Raw genomic sequence first — 20,232 nt, 5'->3', positions numbered from 1 at the left:
TGGTGTCAATAACTTCGCTAACACACTGCAACAAAATTTAAATGGAGGCCAGAAATGGCAGAATTTTGAGCGCACTTATATGTGATCCGTGTGACGGACAAACCACAGTTTGAAATAGATGGATTTTTGGTGCTGTAATATGGAAAGGATCTGGCTGTATTTTGCAGTACCAACAAGCAAATGGACCAGAAAGACGGTGTTCTCTGGATTGCTTTTTAAGCAAATAATCAGGATTAAGATCCCCAAAAAATTATCCCTGGCCCCTGATACCTGGGACTATGTCTAGAAATATCTGTAAAAGCAGCAGCAGCAGCAGCAGACAGAACTGGAATTGACCCTCTTGCTATATGCACTGCAGTCTGCCACATACACTGCCTGCCTGCCTAGCACTGATATCTATGCAGCTGGATTAGTCCTCAGAAGGACTATTAGTTGAGATGGATATGTGTATAATATATTGTGGTATAACTACACTAACTAAGAAACAAGCAAATCTCTCTCTAGCTCAAAAGCACCTCTCCCTACACTGCCTGATTGCGGAGTAGACTGTGACGAGCACGGTGGTGCAGGTCTGATATAGACCTGATGATGCTGTGTGGCCAGCCAATTACTGTAATGAAACAACCAACATGGCTGCGGCATTACAGTGTGTGGCAGACAATCACTGCATGTTCACTGGCTCTCTAAAGAGCGCCAAACATGTGTAAGGAGAAGAACCTGACCAGGCGTACCTTTTCCGTTATGGATCCGGAACTGTTGTGGCTGTCACTCAAGTTGCACGGGGAAAAGCTTAAAACTCCGGACTGACTTTTGCACTCAGCAGCTATACAAAAGGAGCTGCAGTGTGAGAGAAGCAGGCCAGACTTAGTGGGAACGTGTAGCGCACAGGAGGACTTAGTCAGGGCTCTGACCAGTGTCAAAACCAAATACTATAATACCTATAGGTCAATGGAATTTAAGTGTAATCAAATAACCTATAATCCTTGAATCTATATAAAAACAATACCTTTATTACATATTATTAAACCATAAACACAACCACAAGCATAACACAACAAACAATCATGCTCTCTAGATATACCCTATCAAGGGACCCTTAATGATCACTACCTATCAGTGGCACCCTATACAAAATCGAGATTGGTGCCCCCACTCGACGTCGGCTGACCCTAAATCTCCTATTGCTGCCCTTAATAGGTGTCACACTTGGGCTCACAGATACTCAACAGGAAATGATTGGATAGAGATAAAACTTAAGCCGATATTGCCAATTATTTTGCCAGGCACAAAAACTTAGTTATTGATAGGGTGAGAGACACAGACATACAAAGTGCAAAACGGTGCAAAATAAAGTGCTAACGTGAACATAAAATAACCTTGCTACACTGTTCCCTATTATGTCAATTCCTGCCTTGCTGTGGGGGTTGGCACCCTACTGTACAGCGGAAATGGCGCCCCCACTCCACGTCGGCTATCCATTGGATTCCCTATGGGTAGCTACAGGAATGGCAGGAAAAATATACCTTGTTGTCAAATTGATATGTCATGATATAGAAAACCAAGTTGCAAACAGACAGCAGGTATAGCATTAAATCCAAAACTACCTACCAATGTACACCAAAAGTATATCGACAGACATAAGAATATGTAAATTATTCAAAGGATATCATGATGTACCTCAATGATTAATAATGCTTCAATTTTACATAAGATTAGAAGCCACATTAGTGATTATTTCTATGAGTGACAAATAGTCAATCAGTATAATCTTAACAAATTCAACCACATTTGTCTGTCAGTGTACATAGGTATTAATAAGGTGTAACAGTGAGCAAGGAAAAATACTCGTCATTCAGAAGATGTCATAGTACGCCTCAACGCGTTTCACCTTCACGGATCATCAGGAGGCCATGATGTATGGATGCGTCATGGAGTTATCCACTAACTCTCACTTATATAGATTTCAGTGCTGATTGAATAGGAAATCACAATTAGCGCCGCTAGAGTAATATCTAAACCAGTCCCAAACTTGTCTGCAGTACAGGTCCATCTTAAATCAGGACATTCAAAAAATGGATGTCAGTCTGCTGCTCATATAGCATTATGGTACTAGGCTGCACATGATGTATGAATGTTCTGTGCGCCATGTTACTGGGGCGCAACTAGCCTGATACCTGATGCCTTCATCCAATGTGGCGTTACCTCTAGTGTGCCGCTCCACCGGAATTATTACCGGCGTGCGTTCCAGCAGGAGCGCACATCACTGCGCTTACAGCAGTACGCATGACCGGAAACGATCAGCGCTCCCTGGATATGTAACTGCGCATGTCCCGGTTCTTAGTTGCTATGCAACAACCAGGCCGCATAATTGAACTGCACTGATAACAGAGCGCATAGTCGGAACAGATCGGTTCCAGTGCAGGGATTGACAGAGGGGAGAGAATTAGAATAGATTGGAGGGGTGCAAGAGTGTTAGGGGGGAGGCCACAGAGCAGGAGGTTACAGTAGTCAAGGCGGGAGATGATGAGGGCATGGACTAGGGTCTTTGCAGATTCTTGGTTTAGGAATGTGCGGATCCGTGAAATATTTTTGAGTTGGAGGCGGCAGGAAGTGGAAAGGGTTTGGATATGTGGTTTAAAAGAGAGATCAGTGTCAAGGATTACCCCAAGACAGCTTGTGGGACTGGGGAGAGTGGGCAGCCGTTTACTGTAATGGATAGGTTCGTTGGGGAGGTCGTGTGAGATGGGGGGGAAAGATGATGAATTCTGTTTTGTCCATGTTAAGTTTTAGAAATCTAGTGGAGAAGAAGGATGAAATAGCAGACAGACATTGAGGGATTCTGGTTAGTAGGGTGGTAATATCTGGTCCAGAGATGTAGATCTGTGTGTCATCAGCATAGAGATGATACTGAAAGCCGTGAGATTCTATGAGCTGTCCCAGGCCAAAGGTGTAAATGGAGAAGAGCAGGGGTCCTAGAACTGAACCTTGCGGGACTCCGACAGATAGGGGGCGAGGTGAGGAGGTGGTGTGTGAGGTTACCTGAATATTGCTATTTTATGCTTGCTTTGCCACCAATAGTGACCCTGGTTAGACAGGGTACACAGTATTTATTGTGAATATCATTATTTATCAACTTCTTTTTTGTATGTTTATCTATAACTACTTACTATCGCATTATTCACTTTCTCTCATATTTACGTATATCTTGTTAGGCGGTATCACTATAATGAAACTTTGGTCCCATCTACCATGTATGCTAGCATTGATTATATCTTGCTAGTACGGGTTTGATCATGTGGTCTATATGATATATATTTTATAATCTAGCCACATCTGTATTTTGAGCATCAATGTAGCTAGTATAATCATCCCTGCAGTGGTCTATGTAATTTTAATGCTATAGCTGTTAAATGGGGGCATTTGTGGACACTATCTATGGACATCTATGATTAATGTGCACTAGGTGAATATTTTGTCCCTATTATGCAGTAATGAGGTGGTAACTATATTACACTATGTGTGATTGCGACGCATGTATTACCTTATTTACCATCTATCCGTGTTAGGATAGCTGCCTGTGCCGTGCATTTTTAGGTTGCGTAGCAACAACAGAGCTGGACATGCGCAGTTTCATCTTCAGTGAGTACCGATCTGTTCCGACTATGCGCTCTGCTATCAGCGCAGTTCCATTATGTGGCCTGGTTGTTGCATAGCAACTAAGAACTAGGACATGCACAGTTACATATCCAGGGAGCGCTGATCGTTTCCGGTCATGCGTACTGCTGTAAGCTGTTGTGAATTCTGCTTTTGGGTGCCCCCCAGTGGTTGTAGGTGGGAATGCAGTTGTCTCTGAGTCGCAGTCCTGGCCAGGTGTATCTGCTGATTGCAGTTCTGACTGGGATATTTAGGTGTGCAGGATTCATTAGTCCTTGCCAGTTGTCAATGTTTCTTTGGAAGTGTTGGATCACTTTCTGGCTTCTCCTGCTTAGCTGCCAATTCAGCAAAGATAAGTGTCTGTTTCTTTTTCTGTGGCACACAAGCAGTGTGCTTATATTCTGTGCTATTCATTTGTTTTTCTCTTGTCCAGCTTAGACTGTGTCAGTGTTTTCTCAGTCTTGTTGGATTCTCTGGAGTTGCAGATATACGCTCCACATCTTTAGTTAGATGGTGGAGTTTTTTGTATTTTCTGCTGTGGATATTTTTGGAGGGATTTTTAATACTGACCGCTTAGTATCCTGTCCTATCCTTTCCTATTTAGCTATTGTGGCCTCAATTGCTAAATCCTGTTTCCTGCCTGCGTGTGTCTTTTCCTCTACTACTCACAGTCATTATTTGTGGGGGGCTGTCTATTCTTTGGGGTTCTGCTCTGAGGCAAGGTAGAATTCCTATTTCCATCTATAGGGGTATTTAGTCCTCCGGCTGTGTCGAGGTGTCTAGGTTTTGTTAGGCACACCCCACGCCTACTTCTAGTTGCGGTGTTAAGATCAGGGTTTGCGGTCAGTATAGTTACCACCTACTCCAGTGAAAGTTTTCATGCTGCTCCAAGGTCACCTGATCATAACAGTACAACTGGCCAAAAATGAGTTAAATGCATCTCAGAAGAAGGGAAGAAAGGTCTTAAACCATTTTTTTTTCTTCAGTCTACTTTGTCTTCTCCTCCCTCTTTATCTCTGGGTGGCTGAAGAGCCTTGTGCTAGCATGAATGTTCAGGAATTAGCTTCTCGTGTAGACCAGCTTGCTGCTAGGGTACAGGGTATTTCTGATTATATTGTTCAGACTCCTGTTTTAGAACCGAAGATTCCTTCTCCTGATTTGTTTTTTTGGTGACAGGTGCAAATTTTTGAGTTTTAAAAACAACTGTAAACTGTTTTTTGCTTTGAGACCTCGATCCTCCGGTGATTCCATTCAGCAGGTTAAAATCGTCATCTCCCTGCTGCGTGGCGACCCACAGGATTGGGCATTTTCCCTGGAATCTGGGAATCCGGCTTTGCTTGATGTAGACTCCTTTTTCAGGCTTTGGGATTGTTATATGATGAACCTAATTCTGTGGATCAAGCTGAGAAGACCTTGTTGGCCCTGTCTCAGGGTCAAGAGGCGGCAGAATTGTATTGTCAGAAATTCAGAAAATGGTTGGTGTTGACTAAATGGAATTATGATGCTTTGGCAGCAATTTTCAGAAAGGGTCTTTCTGAATCCGTTAAAGATGTTATGGTGGGGTTTCCCACGCCTTCCGGTCTGAGTGATTCTAGGTCTCTGGCCATTCAGATTGACCGGCGCTTGCGGGAGCGCAGAACTGTGCGCGCTGTGGCGTTATCCTCAGAGCAAATTCCTGAGCCAATGCAGTGTGATAGGATTCTGTCTAGAATGGAAAGACAAGGTTTCAGACGTCAGAATAGGTTGTGTTATTATTGTGGCGACGCTTCTCATGTCATTTCTGTCTTCCCTAAGCGGACAAAGAGGATCGCCAGTTCAATTACCATCAGTACTGTACAACCTACATTTTTGTTATCTGTGTCCTTGATCTGCTCATTGTCATCATTTTCTGTCATGGCGTTTGTGGATTCAGGCGCCGCCTTGAACTTAATGGACTTTGAGTTTGCTAGGCGTTGTGGTTTTCCCTTGCAGCCTTTGCAGAACCCTATTCCTTTAAGGGGCATTGATGCTACACCCTTGGCTAAAAATAAGCCCCAGTTTTGGACACAGGTGACCATGCGCATGGCGCCAGCCCATCAGGAAGATTGTCGATTTCTGCTGTTGCATAATTTGCATGATGCTATCGTGCTGGGTTTTCCGTGGTTGCAGGTACATAATCCTGTGTTGGATTGGAAGTCCATGTCTGTGACTAGTTAGGGTTGTCAGGGGGTTCATAATGATGTTCCTTTGATGTCAATCTCCTCTTCTTCCTCTTCTGAAATTCCAGAGTTTTTGTCTGATTTTCAGGATGTATTCAATGAGCCCAAGTCCACTTTCCTTCCACCGCACAGGGACTGCGATTGTGCCTGAACATACCGCCATGCGGAGCTATATTAAGGAGTCTTTGGAGAAAGGGCATATTCGACCATCTTCTTCACCGTTGGGAGCGGGGTTCTTTTTTGTTGCTAAAAAAGATGGTTCCCTGAGACCCTGTATTGATTATCGCCTCTTGAATAAGATCACGGTCAAGTTTCAATACCCTTTACCTTTGCTTTCCGATTTGTTTGCTAGGATTAAGGGAGCTAGTTGGTTTACAAAGATTGACCTTCGGGGGGCATATAATCTTGTTCGTATTAAGCAGGGTGATGAATGGAAAACTGCGTTTAACATGCCCGAAGGCCATTTTGAATACCTTGTGATGCCATTCGGACTCTCTAATGCTCCATCTGTTTTTCAGTCCTTCATGCATGATATCTTCCGGACTTATCTTGATAAATTCTTGATTGTATATTTGGACGATATTTTGATTTTTTCCGATGATTGAGAGTCTCATGTGCAACAGGTCAGGATGGTATTTCAGATCCTTCGTGACAATGCTTTGTTTGTGAAAGGGTCTAAGTATCTCTTTGGGGTGCAGAAGGTTTCTTTTTTGGGCTTTACTTTTTCTCCCTCGTCTATAGAGATGGATCCAGTTAAGGTTCAGGCCATTCAAGATTGGATTCAGCCCACATCCGTGAAGAGCCTTCAGAAATTTTTAGATTTTGCAAATTTTATCGCCGTTTCATTGCTAATTTTTCCAGCGTGGTTAAACCCTTGACCGATTTGACGAAGAAAGGCGCTGATGTGGGGAATTGTTATGAAAGGTAATTCAGTACCACAATGGACATAGAGGTCAGCGCACATACAGTGACCTGGCAATAACCCAAAAAACAAGAACAAGCTCTGAGACGTGGGAACTCTGTTGACCGCAATCCCTAATCCTCTCCAACCACACTAAAGGCACCCGTGGATTGCGCCTAACGCTCCCTATGCAACTCGGCACGGCCTGAGAAACTAGCTAGCCTGAAGATAGAAAATAAGCCTAAGTTGCCTCAGAGAAATACCCCAAAGGAAACGGCAGCCCCCACATATAATGACTGTGAGTTAAGATGAAAAGACAAACGTAGAGATGAAATAGATTTAGCAAAGTGAGGCCCAACTTTCTGAACAGAGCGAGGATAGGAAAGGTAACTTTGCGGTCAACACAAAACCCTACAAAAACCACGCAAAAGGGGGCAAAAAGACCCTCCGTACCGAACTAACGGCACGGAGGTACACCCTCTGCGTCCCAGAGCTTCCAGCAAGCAGTAAAAAACAAATTGACAAGCTGGACAGAAAAAAACAGCAAACAAATAGCAAAGAGGAACTTAGCTATGCAGAGCAGCAGGCCACAGGAACGATCCAGGAGGAAACAGGTCCAATACTAGAACATTGACTGGAGGCCAGGATCAAAGCACTAGGTGGAGTTAAATAGAGCAGCACCTAACGACTTCACCACATCACCTGAGGAAGGAAACTCAGAAGCCGCAGTACCACTTTCCTCCACCAACGGAAGCTCACAGAGAGAACCAGCCGAAGTACCACTTGTGACCACAGGAGGGAGCTCTGCCACAGAATTCACAACAGTACCCCCCATTGAGGAGGGGTCACCGAACCCTCACCAGAGCTCCCAGGACGACCAGGATGAGCCATATGAAAGGCACGAACAAGATCGGGAGCATGGACATCAGAGGCAAAGACTCAGGAATTATCTTCCTGAGCATAACCCTTCCACTTAACCAGATACTGGAGTTTCCGCCTTGAAACACGAGAATCCAAAATCTTCTCCACAATATACTCCAACACCCCCTCCACCAAAACCGGTGCAGGAGGATCAACAGATGGAACCATAGGTGCCATGTATCTCCGCAACAATGACCTATGGAATGCGTTATGTATGGAAAAACAATCTGGAAGGGTCAGACGAAAAGACACAGGATTAAGAACCTCAGAAATCCTATACGGACCAATAAAACGAGGTTTAAACTTAGGAGAGGAAACCTTCATAGGAATATGACGAGAAGTGTTGTGATAGGCAATTCAGTATCACAATGGACATAGCGGTCAGAGCACATACAGTGATCTGACAATAACCCAAAAAAATAGAACGAGCTCTGAGACGTGGGAACTCTGCAGACCGCAATCCCTAATCCTCTCCAAACAACACTAGAGGCAGCCGTGGATTGCGCCTAACTCTGCCTATGCAACTCGGCACAGCCTGAGAAACTAACTAGCCTGAAGATAGAAAATAAGCCTACCTTGCCTCAGAGAAATACCCCAAAGGAAAAGGCAGCCCCCCACATATAATGACTGTGAGTTAAGATGAAAAGACAAACGTAGGGATGAAATAGATTCAGCAAAGTGATGCCCGACTTTCTTAACAGAGCGAGGATAGGAAAGATAACTTTGCGGTCTACACAAAACCCTAAAGAAAACCACGCAAAGGGGGCAAAAAGACCCTCCGTACCGAACTAACGGCACGGAGGTACACCCTTTGCGTCCCAGAGCTTCCAGCAAAACAATTAGACAAGCTGGACAGAAAAAATAGCAAACAAATAGCAAAGAAGAACTTAGCTATGCAGAGCAGCAGGCCACAGGAATGATCCAGGGAAAAACAAGTCCAACACTGGAACATTGACAGGAAGCATGGATCAAAGCATTAGGTGGAGAGAAGCACCTAACGACCTCACCAGATCACCTGAGGGAGGAAACTCAGAAGCCGCAGTACCACCTTCCTCCACAAACGGAAGCTCCCAGAGAGAATCAGCCGAAGTACCACTTGTGACCACAGGAGGGAGCTCTGCCACAGAATTCACAACAGTACCCCCCCATTGAGGAGGGGTCACCGAACCCTCACCAGAGCCCCCAGGCCGACCAGGATGAGCCACATGAAAGGCACGAACAAGATCGGGAGCATGGACATCAGAGGCAAAAACCCAGGAATTATCTTCCTGAGCATAACCCTTCCATTTAAACAGATACTGGAGTTTCCGTCTTGAAACACGAGAATCCAAAATCTTCTCCACAATATACTCCAATTCCCCCTCCACCAAAACCGGGGCAGGAGGGTCAACAGATGGAACCATAGGTGCCACGTATCTCCGCAACAATGACCTATGGAATACATTATGTATGGAAAAAGAATCTGGAAGGGTCAGACGAAAAGACACAGGATTAAGAACCTCAGAAATCCTATACGGACCAATAAAACGAGGTTTAAACTTAGGAGAGGAAACCTTCATAGGAATATGACGAGAAGATAACCAAACCAGATCCCCAACACGAAGTCGGGGACCCACACGGCGTCTGCGATTAGCGAAACGTTGAGCCTTCTCCTGGGACAAGGTCAAATTATCCACTACATGAGTCCAAATCTGCTGCAACCTGTCCACCACAGTATCCACACCAGGACAGTCCGAAGACTCAACCTGTCCTGAAGAGAAACAAGGATGGAACCCAGAATTGCAGAAAAATGGCGAAACCAAGGTAGCCGAGCTGGCCCGATTATTAAGGGCGAACTCAGCCAAAGGCAAAAAGGACACCCAGTCATCCTGATCGGCAGAAACAAAGCATCTCAGATAGGTTTCCAAGGTCTGATTGGTTCGTTCGGTTTGGCCATTAGTCTGAGGATGGAAAGCCGAGGAAAAAGACAAGTCAATGCCCATCCTACCACAAAAGGCTCGCCAAAACCTCGAAACAAACTGGGAACCTCTGTCAGAAACGATATTCTCTGGAATGCCATGCAAACGAACCACATGCTGGAAGAACAATGGCACCAAATCAGAGGAGGAAGGCAATTTAGACAAGGGTACCAGATGGACCATCTTAGAAAAGCGATCACAGACCACCCAAATGACTGACATCTTTTGAGAAACGGGAAGATCTGAAATAAAATCCATAGAGATATGTGTCCAAGGCCTCTTCGGGACCGGCAAGGGCAAAAGCAACCCACTGGCACGAGAACAGCAGGGTTTAGCCCGAGCACAAATCCCACAGGACTGCACAAAAGTACGCACATCCCGCGACAGAGATGGCCACCAAAAGGATCTAGCCCCTAACTCTTTGGTACCAAAGATTCCAGGATGACCAGCCAACACCGAACAATGAACCTCAGAGATAACTTTATTCGTCCACCTATCAGGGACAAACAGTTTCTCCGCTGGACAACGATCAGGTTTATTAGCCTGAAATTTTTGCAGCACCCGCCGCAAATCAGGGGAGATGGCAGACACAATTACTCCTTCCTTGAGGATACCCGCCGGCTCAGATAAACCCGGAGAGTCGGGCACAAAACTCCTAGACAGAGCATCCGCCTTCACATTTTTAGAGCCCGGAAGGTACGAAATCACAAAGTCAAAACGGGCAAAAAACAGCGACCAACAAGCCTGTCTAGGATTCAAACGCTTAGCAGACTCGAGATAAGTCAAGTTCTTATGATCAGTCAATACCACCACGCGATGCTTAGCTCCTTCAAGCCAATGACGCCGCTCCTCGAATGCCCACTTCATGGCCAGCAACTCTCGGTTGCCCACATCATAATTTCGCTCAGCAGGTGAAAACTTCCTGGAAAAAAAAGCGCATGGTTTCATCACTGAGCAATCAGAACCTCTCTGCGACAAAACAGCCCCTGCTCCAATCTCAGAAGCATCAACCTCGACCTGGAACGGAAGAGAAACATCTGGTTGACACAACACCGGGGCAGAAGAAAAACGACGCTTCAACTCTTGAAAAGCTTCCACAGCAGCAGAAGACCAATTGACCAAATCAGCACCATTCTTGGTCAAATCGGTCAATGGTTTGGCAATACTAGGAAAATTGCAGATGAAGCGACGATAAAAATTAGCAAAGCCCAGGAACTTTTGCAGACTTTTCAGAGATGTCGGCTGAGTCCAATCATGGATGGCTTGGACCTTAACAGGATCCATCTCGATAGTAGAAGGGGAAAAGATGAACCCCAAAAATGAAACCTTCTGCACACCAAAGAGACACTTTGATCCCTTCACAAACAAAGAATTAGCACGCAGGACCTGAAAAACCGTTCTGACCTGCTTCACATGAGACTCCCAATCATCCGAGAAGATCAAAATGTCATCCAAGTACACAATCAGGAATTTATCCAGGTACTCTCGGAAGATGTCATGCATAAAGGACTGAAACACTGAAGGAGCATTGGCAAGTCCGAATGGCATCACTAGATACTCAAAATGACCCTCGGGCGTATTAAATGCAGTTTTCCATTCATCGCCTCGCCTGATTCGCACCAGATTATACGCACCACGAAGATTTATCTTGGTGAACCAACTAGCCCCCTTAATCCGAGCAAACAAATCAGATAACAATGGCAAGGGGTACTGAAATTTAACAGTGATCTTATTAAGAAGGCGGTAATCTATACAAGGTCTGAGCGAACCATCCTTCTTGGCTACAAAAAAGAACCCTGCTCCTAATGGCGACGATGACGGGCGAATATGCCCCTTCTCCAGGGATTCCTTCACATAACTGCGCATAGCGGTGTGCTCAGGCACGGATAAATTAAACAGTCGACCTTTTGGGAATTTACTACCAGGAATCAAATTGATAGCACAATCACAATCCCTATGCGGAGGTAGGGCATCGGACTTGGGCTCATCAAATACATCCCGGTAATCAGACAAGAACTCTGGAACCTCAGAAGGGGTGGATGACGAAATTGACAGAAATGGAACATCACCATGTACCCCCTGACAACCCCAGCTGGACACCGACATGGATTTCCAATCCAATACTGGATTATGGGCTTGTAGCCATGGCAACCCCAACACGACCACATCATGCAGATTATGCAACACCAGAAAGCGAATAACCTCCTGATGTGCAGGAGCCATGCACATGGTCAGCTGGGTCCAGTATTGAGGCTTATTCTTGGCCAAAGGCGTAGCATCAATTCCTCTCAGTGGAATAGGACACTGCAAGGGCTCCAAGAAAAACCCACAACGCTTAGCATATTCCAAGTCTATCAAATTCAGGGCAGCGCCTGAATCCACAAACGCCATGACAGAATACGATGACAAAGAGCAGATCAAGGTAACGGACAGGAGAAATTTTGACTGTACTGTACCAATGGTGGCAGACCTAGCGAACCGCTTAGTGCGCTTAGGACAATCAGAGATAGCATGAGTGGAATCACCACAGTAGAAACACAGCCCCTTCAGACGTCTGTGTTCTTGCCGTTCAACTCTGGTCATAGTCCTATCGCACTGCATAGACTTAGGTTTAATCTCAGGTAATACCGCCAAATGGTGCACAGATTTACGCTCACGCAGGCGTCGACCAATCTGAATGGCCAAAGACATAGACTCATTCAAACCAGCAGGCATAGGAAATCCCACCACGACATCCTTAAGGGCTTCAGAGAGACCCTTTCTGAATATAGCTGCCAGCGCAGATTCATTCCATTGAGTGAGAACGGACCACTTTCTAAATTTCTGACAATAAATCTCTATCTCATCCTGACCCTGACAAAGAGCCAGCAAATTTTTTTCTGCCTGATCCACTGAATTAGGCTCATCGTACAGCAATCCAAGCGCCAGGAAAAACGCATCGATATTACTTAATGCAGGATCTCCTGACGCAAGAAAAAATGCCCAGTCCTGAGGGTCGCCACGCAAAAAAGAAATGACGATCCTAACCTGTTGAACTGGGTCACCAGAGGAGCGAGGTTTCAAAGCCAGAAATAGTTTACAATTATTTTTGAAACTCAGAAATTTAGTTCTATCTCCAAAAAAACAAATCAGGAATAGGAATTCTCGGTTCTAACATAGAATTCTGAACCACAAAGTCTTGAATACTTTGTACTCTTGCCGTGAGCTGATCCACACATGAAGACAGACCTTTAATGTCCATTGCTACACCTGTGTCCTGAACCACCCAAATGTCTAGGGGAAAAAAAAGGCAAAACACAGTGCAGAGAAAAAAAAATGGTCTCAGAACTTCTTTTTTCCCTCTATTGAGAATCATTAGTACTACTGTCCTCCAGTACTGTTATGAAAGGTAATTCAGTACCACAATGGACATAGAGGTCAGCGCACATACAGTGACCTGGCAATAACCCAAAAAACAAGAACAAGCTCTGAGACGTGGGAACTCTGTTGACCGCAATCCCTAATCCTCTCCAACCACACTAAAGGCAGCCGTGGATTGCGCCTAACGCTCCCTATGCAACTCGGCACGGCCTGAGAAACTAGCTAGCCTGAAGATAGAAAATAAGCCTACCTTGCCTCAGAGAAATACCCCAAAGGAAAAGGCAGCCCCCACATATAATGACTGTGAGTTAAGATGAAAAGACAAACGTAGAGATGAAATAGATTTAGCAAAGTGAGGCCCAACTTTCTGAACAGAGCGAGGATAGGAAAGGTAACTTTGCGGTCAACACAAAACCCTACAAAAACCACGCAAAAGGGGGTAAAAAGACCCTCCGTACCGAACTAACGGCACGGAGGTACACCCTCTGCGTCCCAGAGCTTCCAGCAAGCAGTAAAAAACAAATTGACAAGCTGGACAGAAAAAAACAGCAAACAAATAGCAAAGAGGAACTTAGCTATGCAGAGCAGCAGGCCACAGGAACGATCCAGGAGGAAACAGGTCCAATACTAGAACATTGACTGGAGGCCAGGATCAAAGCACTAGGTGGAGTTAAATAGAGCAGCACCTAACGACTTCACCACATCACCTGAGGAAGGAAACTCAGAAGCCGCAGTACCACTTTCCTCCACCAACGGAAGCTCACAGAGAAAACCAGCCGAAGTACCACTTGTGACCACAGGAGGGAGCTCTGCCACAGAATTCACAACAGGGAATTGGTCCTCTGCGGCTGTCTCTGCCTTTCAGGAGCTTAAACATCGATTTACTTCTGCTCCGGTGTTGCGCCAACCGGATGTTTCTCTTCCGTTTCAGGTTGAGGTTGACGCTTCTGAGATTGGGGCAGGGGCCGTTTTGTCTCAGAGGGATCCTGTTGGTTCCTTAATGAAACCGTGTGCCTTCTTTTCCCGTAAGTTTTCGCCTGCTGAACGCAATTATGATGTCGGCAATCGGGAGTTGTTGGCTATGAAGTGGGCGTTTGAGGAGTGGCGACATTGGCTTGAGGGAGCTAAGCACCGTATTGTCGTCTTGACGGATCATAAGAATCTGATTTATCTCGAGTCTGCCAAACGGCTGAATCCTAGACAGGCTCGATGGTCCTTGTTTTTTTCCCGTTTTGATTTCGTGGTCTCGTACCTTCCGGGTTCTAAGAATATTAAGGCTGATGCCCTCTCTAGTTCTTTGCCTGATTCTCCTGAGGTCTTAGAACCGGTCGGTATTCTGAAAGAAGGGGTGGTCCTTTCTGCCATTTCCCCTGATTTACGACGGGTTCTTCAGGAATTTCAGGCTGACAAACCTGACCGCTGTCCTGTGGGGAAACTGTTTGTTCCTGAGAGATGGACTAGTAGAGTGATTTCTGAGGTTCACGGTTCCGTGTTGGCTGGTCATCCTGGCATTTTTGGTACGAGACTTGGTTGGTAGGTCCTTTTGGTGGCCTTCTTTGTCGCGTGATGTGCGTTCTTTTGTGCAGTCCTGTGGGACTTGTGCGTGGGCCAAGCCTTGTTGTTCCCATGCTAGTGGGTTGATTTTGCCATTGCCAGTCCCTGAGAGGCCCTGGACGCATATTTCAATGGATTTTATTTCTGATCTTCCGGTCTCCCAGAAGATGTCTGTTATCTGGGTTGTTTGTGACCGGTTCTCTAAGATGGTTCGGCACACTAGAGGTAACGCCACATTGGATGAAGGCATCAGGTATCAGGCTAGTTGCGCCCCAGTAACATGGCACACACAACATTCATACATCATGTGCAGCCTAGTACGATAATGCTATATGAGCAGCAGACTGACATCCGTTTTTTGAATGTCCTGATTTAAGATGGACCTGTACTGCAGACAAGTTTGGGACTGGTTTAGATATCCCTCTAGCGGCGCTAATTATGATTTCCTATTCAATCAGCACTGAAATCTATATAAGTGAGAGTTAGTGGATGACTCCATGACGCATCCATACATCATGGCCTCCTGATGATCCGTGAAGGTGAAACACGTTGAGGCGTACTATGACATCTTCTGAATGATGAGTATTTTTCCTTGCTCACTGTTACACCTTATTAATACCTATGTACACTGACAAATGTGGTTGAATTTGTTAAGATTATACTGATTGACTATATGTCACTCATAGAAATAATCACTAATGTGGCTTCTAATCTTATGTAAAATTGAAGCATTATTAATCATTGAGGTACATCATGATATCCTTTGAATAATTTACATATTCATATGTCTGTCGATATACTTTTAGTGTACATTGGTAGGTAGTTTTGGATTTAATGCTATACCTGCTGTCTGTTTGCAACTTGGTTTTCTATATCATGACATATCAATTTGACAACAAGGTATATTTTTCCTGCCATTCCTGTAGTTACCCATAGGGAATCCAAGGGATAGCCGACATGGAGTGGGGGCGCCATTTCCGCTGTACAGTAGGGTGCCAACCCCCACAGCAAGGCAGGAATTGACATAATAGGGAACAGTGTAGCAAGGTTATTTTATGTTCACATTAGCACTTTATTTTGCACTGTTTTGCACTTTGTATGTCTGTGTCTCTCACCCTATCAATAACTAAGTTTTTGTGCCTGGCAAAATAATAGGCAATATCGGCTGAAGTTTTATCTCTATCCAATCATTTCCTGTTGAGTATCTGTGAGCCCAAGTGTGACACCTATTTAGGGCAGCAATATGAGATTTAGGGTCAGCCGACGTCGAGTGGGGGCGCCAATCTCGATTTTGTATAGGGTGCCAACCTCCACTGATAGGTAGTGATCATTAAGGGTCCCTTGATAGGGTATATCTAGAGAGCACGGTTGTTTGTTGTGTTATGCTCTGACCAGTGTGCAACGAGACAGAGCAGGTCAAAGCCGAAAGGGCCTCAGCTCCTCAACCAGAGACTGCCGACAAAGACCAGCGAAATATACGCTGACACTGGAGACCGCGAGTGACAAAGTCCCCTGTCAGAACTTAAGACGCACGCGTGCTGAGACGAGAACGCCGGGTGACCCACTGTGAACTGTATCCTGATACACCCACATGCATCTGCTGAGTTACATCCTACTCTGGCAGTGTTAGAGACTGTGATTCCACCTCTACTCTGTCTTCTGGACCCAGGGTCCCTCCGTCAGGATGACCAGGATTCATCGATGCTGCCAGGACCTCCGCCAGGACGACCAGGATTCACCGCCGCCATCAGGAACCGGAACGCCATCTTCCTCAGGATGACACAGGACCCCTCATGCGCCAAAGCCTTGGTGCCACCACTTGAATGCAGGATTCCAGATTCTGACATCGTCAGACTGATAAGTGCAATATTACTGAACTGATTGTTACTGAACTTCCCCTTTTAATTGCCTGCAACTGTTTTATTCCTAGTTAACATTTACTGCTCAAATAAGTTTAACCCCTTTTTTCCCTACGTGGAGTATCCACTGTTAATTAAATCCCCCGTTAACCCTTTCTCTGCATCCCGCAACCTGCTCACACATGCAGGGAGGGGACCCGAGCTCCCGCTGAGCATTGAGATTCTCGGGCGAGTACAGAGTAGTGGAGAGCATGCTCGCTCATCACTAATTGTCACAACTCACCTGTGTGGTTAGCTGTAGGAATGTCCTCTTTATATCTCTCATCAGCTCTCAGATATGTCTCTGCAGTATTAATATGGGTCAGATCTTTACCCTGAAAGAAATATTGGAAAAGGCACAGACAGATGGAGAAGTCACATCTATGATCAGATCTAATCCTGCTATCTCCACTGTTCTCATTTCACAAGTGTAAAATATAGAATACTGGTGGATAAATCAAGAGTGTGCAGAAGACCTTCACAGCTGTCTACACATCATAGGGGACATCTCATCATGACAACTTCTCTTCATCTACCTGATGATCCTGAGGAACATTGGGATCTTCTTGTTTACAGTCCTGTGGAAGAAGAGGACGGGGACATCGCTCTGGTGTTGTCCTCTCACTGGATAGAACTGGAGGAAACACATACAGGGACTGAATTCATTCTTTACATAAAGATAATTATAGCCGTGTGTATATAGTCCTGTCTATTACCTGGTGATGTGAGGAGCTGGGGAACCTCCATCACGATGTCCTTGTACAGATCTTTGTGTCCTTCTAAATACTCCCACTCCTCCATGGAGAAATAGACGGTGACATCCTGACACCTTATAGGAACCTGACACATACAATGATACCGTCATCCCCCCGATCCCTCCATAGCGTTACTGTATAATGTCCCAGCATTCCCAGCAGTGTCACCTCTCCAGTCAGCAGCTCCATCATCTTGTAGGTGAGTTCTAGGATCCTCTGGTAATAAATGTCCTCATGTATCAGGGGGTGAGGTGAAGGCCCAGTGATTGGGCTCAGGGGTCTTCCCCATCCCTCAGACACAGGGTCATGACAGCGCTCACTAGAGGTCTTCTTCACTACGGTGTAATCCTGGTTATGGAGAGACACATTAATAAACCTCATTACAGACATTTCCAGAGTCCTCACCTCTCCAGTTCTGTCAATCTGTCATTCCCATAGATAAGAATGATGTAATGTGACGTCATCAGAATCTCTCACCTCTCCAGTAAGCCGGAAGAGAATCTCTAGGGTGAGGTGTAATATCTTCTCCGCCATCTTGTCCCTGTCCCTCTCCATCCTTGTAGGGTCACTCAGGAGAATTCTCTTATATAGAAGATCTCCACTGAGAGGATCCGATATTGTAGGGACCTGAATGGGGAGAAGATGACGATGTAACATCATAAAGATCCCATGTAAGAAATCTGCGGAGCTGTTACCGGCGTCACATGATCACTACATCCAGTCATGGCCCCGTCCTGCCCCCGGTATAACACACAGTCCATTATAGTCACATACAGAGATTTATCACAGGCTCAGCACTGAGGGGGTTAATGCCTCCCACCCAGTAATGGAGAATCTCCAGCACCTACCTCCACCTGCAGAGCCGCACACCACATATATGGCTGTTCTGTACGCACAGGACCTGTGATGAGGTCACAGGAGGGGAGGAGTCAGGGGTCACATGATCCGGTACCTCAGTATATGGTAGACTGTATGGGTTCCTTCCCGGTATGATGTCGTTTCTGTCACGTGCTTCGGTTTCCTCAGGGCCCCATTAAAGGGACTCTTTCACCTGAATTTGGAGGGAACAATTTTCAGCCATAGATGCAGGGTTTTCGGGTGTTTGATTCACCCTTTTCTTACCCGCTGGCTGCATGCTGGCTGCAATATTGGATTGAAGTTCATTCTCGGTCCTCCGTAGTACATGCCTGCGCAAGGCAATCTTGCCTTGCGCAGGCGTGTACTATGGAGGACAGAGAATGAACTTCAATCCAATATTGCAGCCAGCATGCAGCCAGCGGATAAGGAAAGGGTGGATCAAACACCCGAAAACCCCGCCTCTATGGCTGAAGATTGTTCCCTCCAAATTCAGGTGACAGTGTCCCTTTAATCATAGTTAAAGGCTGTGTCCTGCAGTCTCCATTAGTGAGAAATTGCAGGCGTAAAGGGGCAATGTATGGGGGTCCTCAGAGTGTGTAATGTTATGGTGGAGACAGGGGCTTGTGAAGTTGTAGGATTGCCTGTGTGGGATTTTGAGGGTGTGTGGTGCTGGAGGGATTTGGGGGCGTGCAATGCTGGGGGAATACCTATTTTGTTTTTTGAGGGTGTATGATGCTAGTGGAGTTCCTCTGTGGGATTTTGGGGGTGTACCATGCTGGGGGGATGCCTGTGTGGCACTTGGACTGTCCAGGTCACCATACCGCCCAACTTTTGAAGAATAACGAGCCACAGCTAATTTTGGCCATGCCCCAATCCACGCCCATTTACCTTTTCTCTCTCCCCCCCCGGCAGGAGGAGATGTCAGATGGGCGATTGGGCAGTGGTAGCGAGGGAAGCTTAGCAGATGCCTGACCCCTGTGGTTGTAGACAGAAATCAGGGACTGTTCGCTGTATCCAGGACGGTTGGGACAAGAGAAGAGCAGATCGATTCATGGGGCTCCGGTCGAGTATCCAAGTCAGTGCTACCTGGCAGCTGGGCTGGAGTCTGTGAATCTTTAACCTTCCGGGGTCCCCAGCGCGGCTTTTAATAATCCAGGGCCGGAGTAATGCCATCTGCTCATCTCTAGTTGAGACCTGTGGATTAATTTTTGTTCCTTCATTCACAGTCGGAGCTGCCAGAACTTTCTTATCTTTATGTAGCTTCACTATATGACATCCGTTTTCTTTTTTGTGTCTGTAAGGCTAGTTTCCCATTGCGTTAGGGCAAGCAGATTGCGCTAACAAAATGTATTTTTTGGGGTCGCGTTTAAACGTCCCCGCTAGCACAGATCCCCGATCTGCGAGGGCGGGGAACGGACCTCGGGCGCGCCTCGGACGCTGCAAGCAGCGTCCGAGGCGCGTCACAAAAGTACGGCACATCGCTAGCGCGTGCCAAAAATGGCACGCGCTAGCGATGCGCGTTAACATTGCTGCCAATGGGTGCGCTAACGGAAGCGTTGCACGGCGTTAATTTCGCCGTGCAACGCTGTCCATTAGCACTGTCCCATTAACGCAATGGGAACCTAGCCTTAGGACGTGTTCACACTTGCCCAAAATTTTTTTTTTGTTTTCTGCAGGATCCGCACCAAACTACACTATAACAATCTTCTCCCTCCCTTTGATGCGTTTTAGTGAATACATTTTTTAATGTTTTTTATAGCACAGAAAAACTTTGATTCTGCACTTTTAATAAAGTAACATAGTAACATAGTGTACAACTAGCTCACATTACAGCACTGCAGTAAATATGGGCGGAGTCTACTCACATGACATAGTTAGTAAGGCCGAAAAAAGACATTTGTCCATCCAGTTCAGCCTATATTCCATCATAATAAATCCCCAGATCTACGTCCTTCTACAGAACCTAATAATTGTACGATACAATATTGTTCTGCTTCAGGAAGACATCCAGGCCTCTCTTGAACCCCTCGTCTGAGTTCGCCATCACCACCTCCTCAGGCAAGCAATTCCAGATTCTCACTGCCCTAACAGTAAAGAATCCTCTTCTATGTTGGTGGAAAAACCTTCTCTCCTCCAGACGCAAAGAATGCCCCCTTGTGCCCGTCACATTCCTTG

General features: G+C 45.8%; 1 protein-coding gene across 1 annotated transcript in view; it reads right to left on the bottom strand.

Moving 5' to 3' along the window:
• The window catches only part of LOC138664042 (oocyte zinc finger protein XlCOF6-like), a 29,346-nt gene extending 11,242 nt beyond the window's left edge, over nt 1-18,104 (bottom strand). Inside the window, exons 1-6 of the mRNA XM_069750454.1 lie at nt 18,048-18,104; nt 17,677-17,826; nt 17,368-17,547; nt 17,161-17,284; nt 16,981-17,078; nt 16,689-16,779 (exon numbers count right to left, since the gene is read on the bottom strand). Coding sequence (XP_069606555.1) covers nt 16,689-16,779; nt 16,981-17,078; nt 17,161-17,284; nt 17,368-17,547; nt 17,677-17,826; nt 18,048-18,074 — 670 coding nt within the window. The 5' untranslated portion in view covers nt 18,075-18,104. The remainder of the gene's footprint in view (nt 1-16,688; nt 16,780-16,980; nt 17,079-17,160; nt 17,285-17,367; nt 17,548-17,676; nt 17,827-18,047) is intronic.
• Between the last annotated feature and the right edge of the window lie 2,128 nt (nt 18,105-20,232).

The sequence above is a fragment of the Ranitomeya imitator genome, chromosome 2 (genome assembly GCF_032444005.1).
Source record: "Ranitomeya imitator isolate aRanImi1 chromosome 2, aRanImi1.pri, whole genome shotgun sequence".
NCBI classification, from domain to species: Eukaryota; Metazoa; Chordata; class Amphibia; order Anura; family Dendrobatidae; genus Ranitomeya; species Ranitomeya imitator.
Note: the sequence above shows the minus strand (reverse complement) of the source record. Positions and strands in the feature narration are given on the sequence as shown.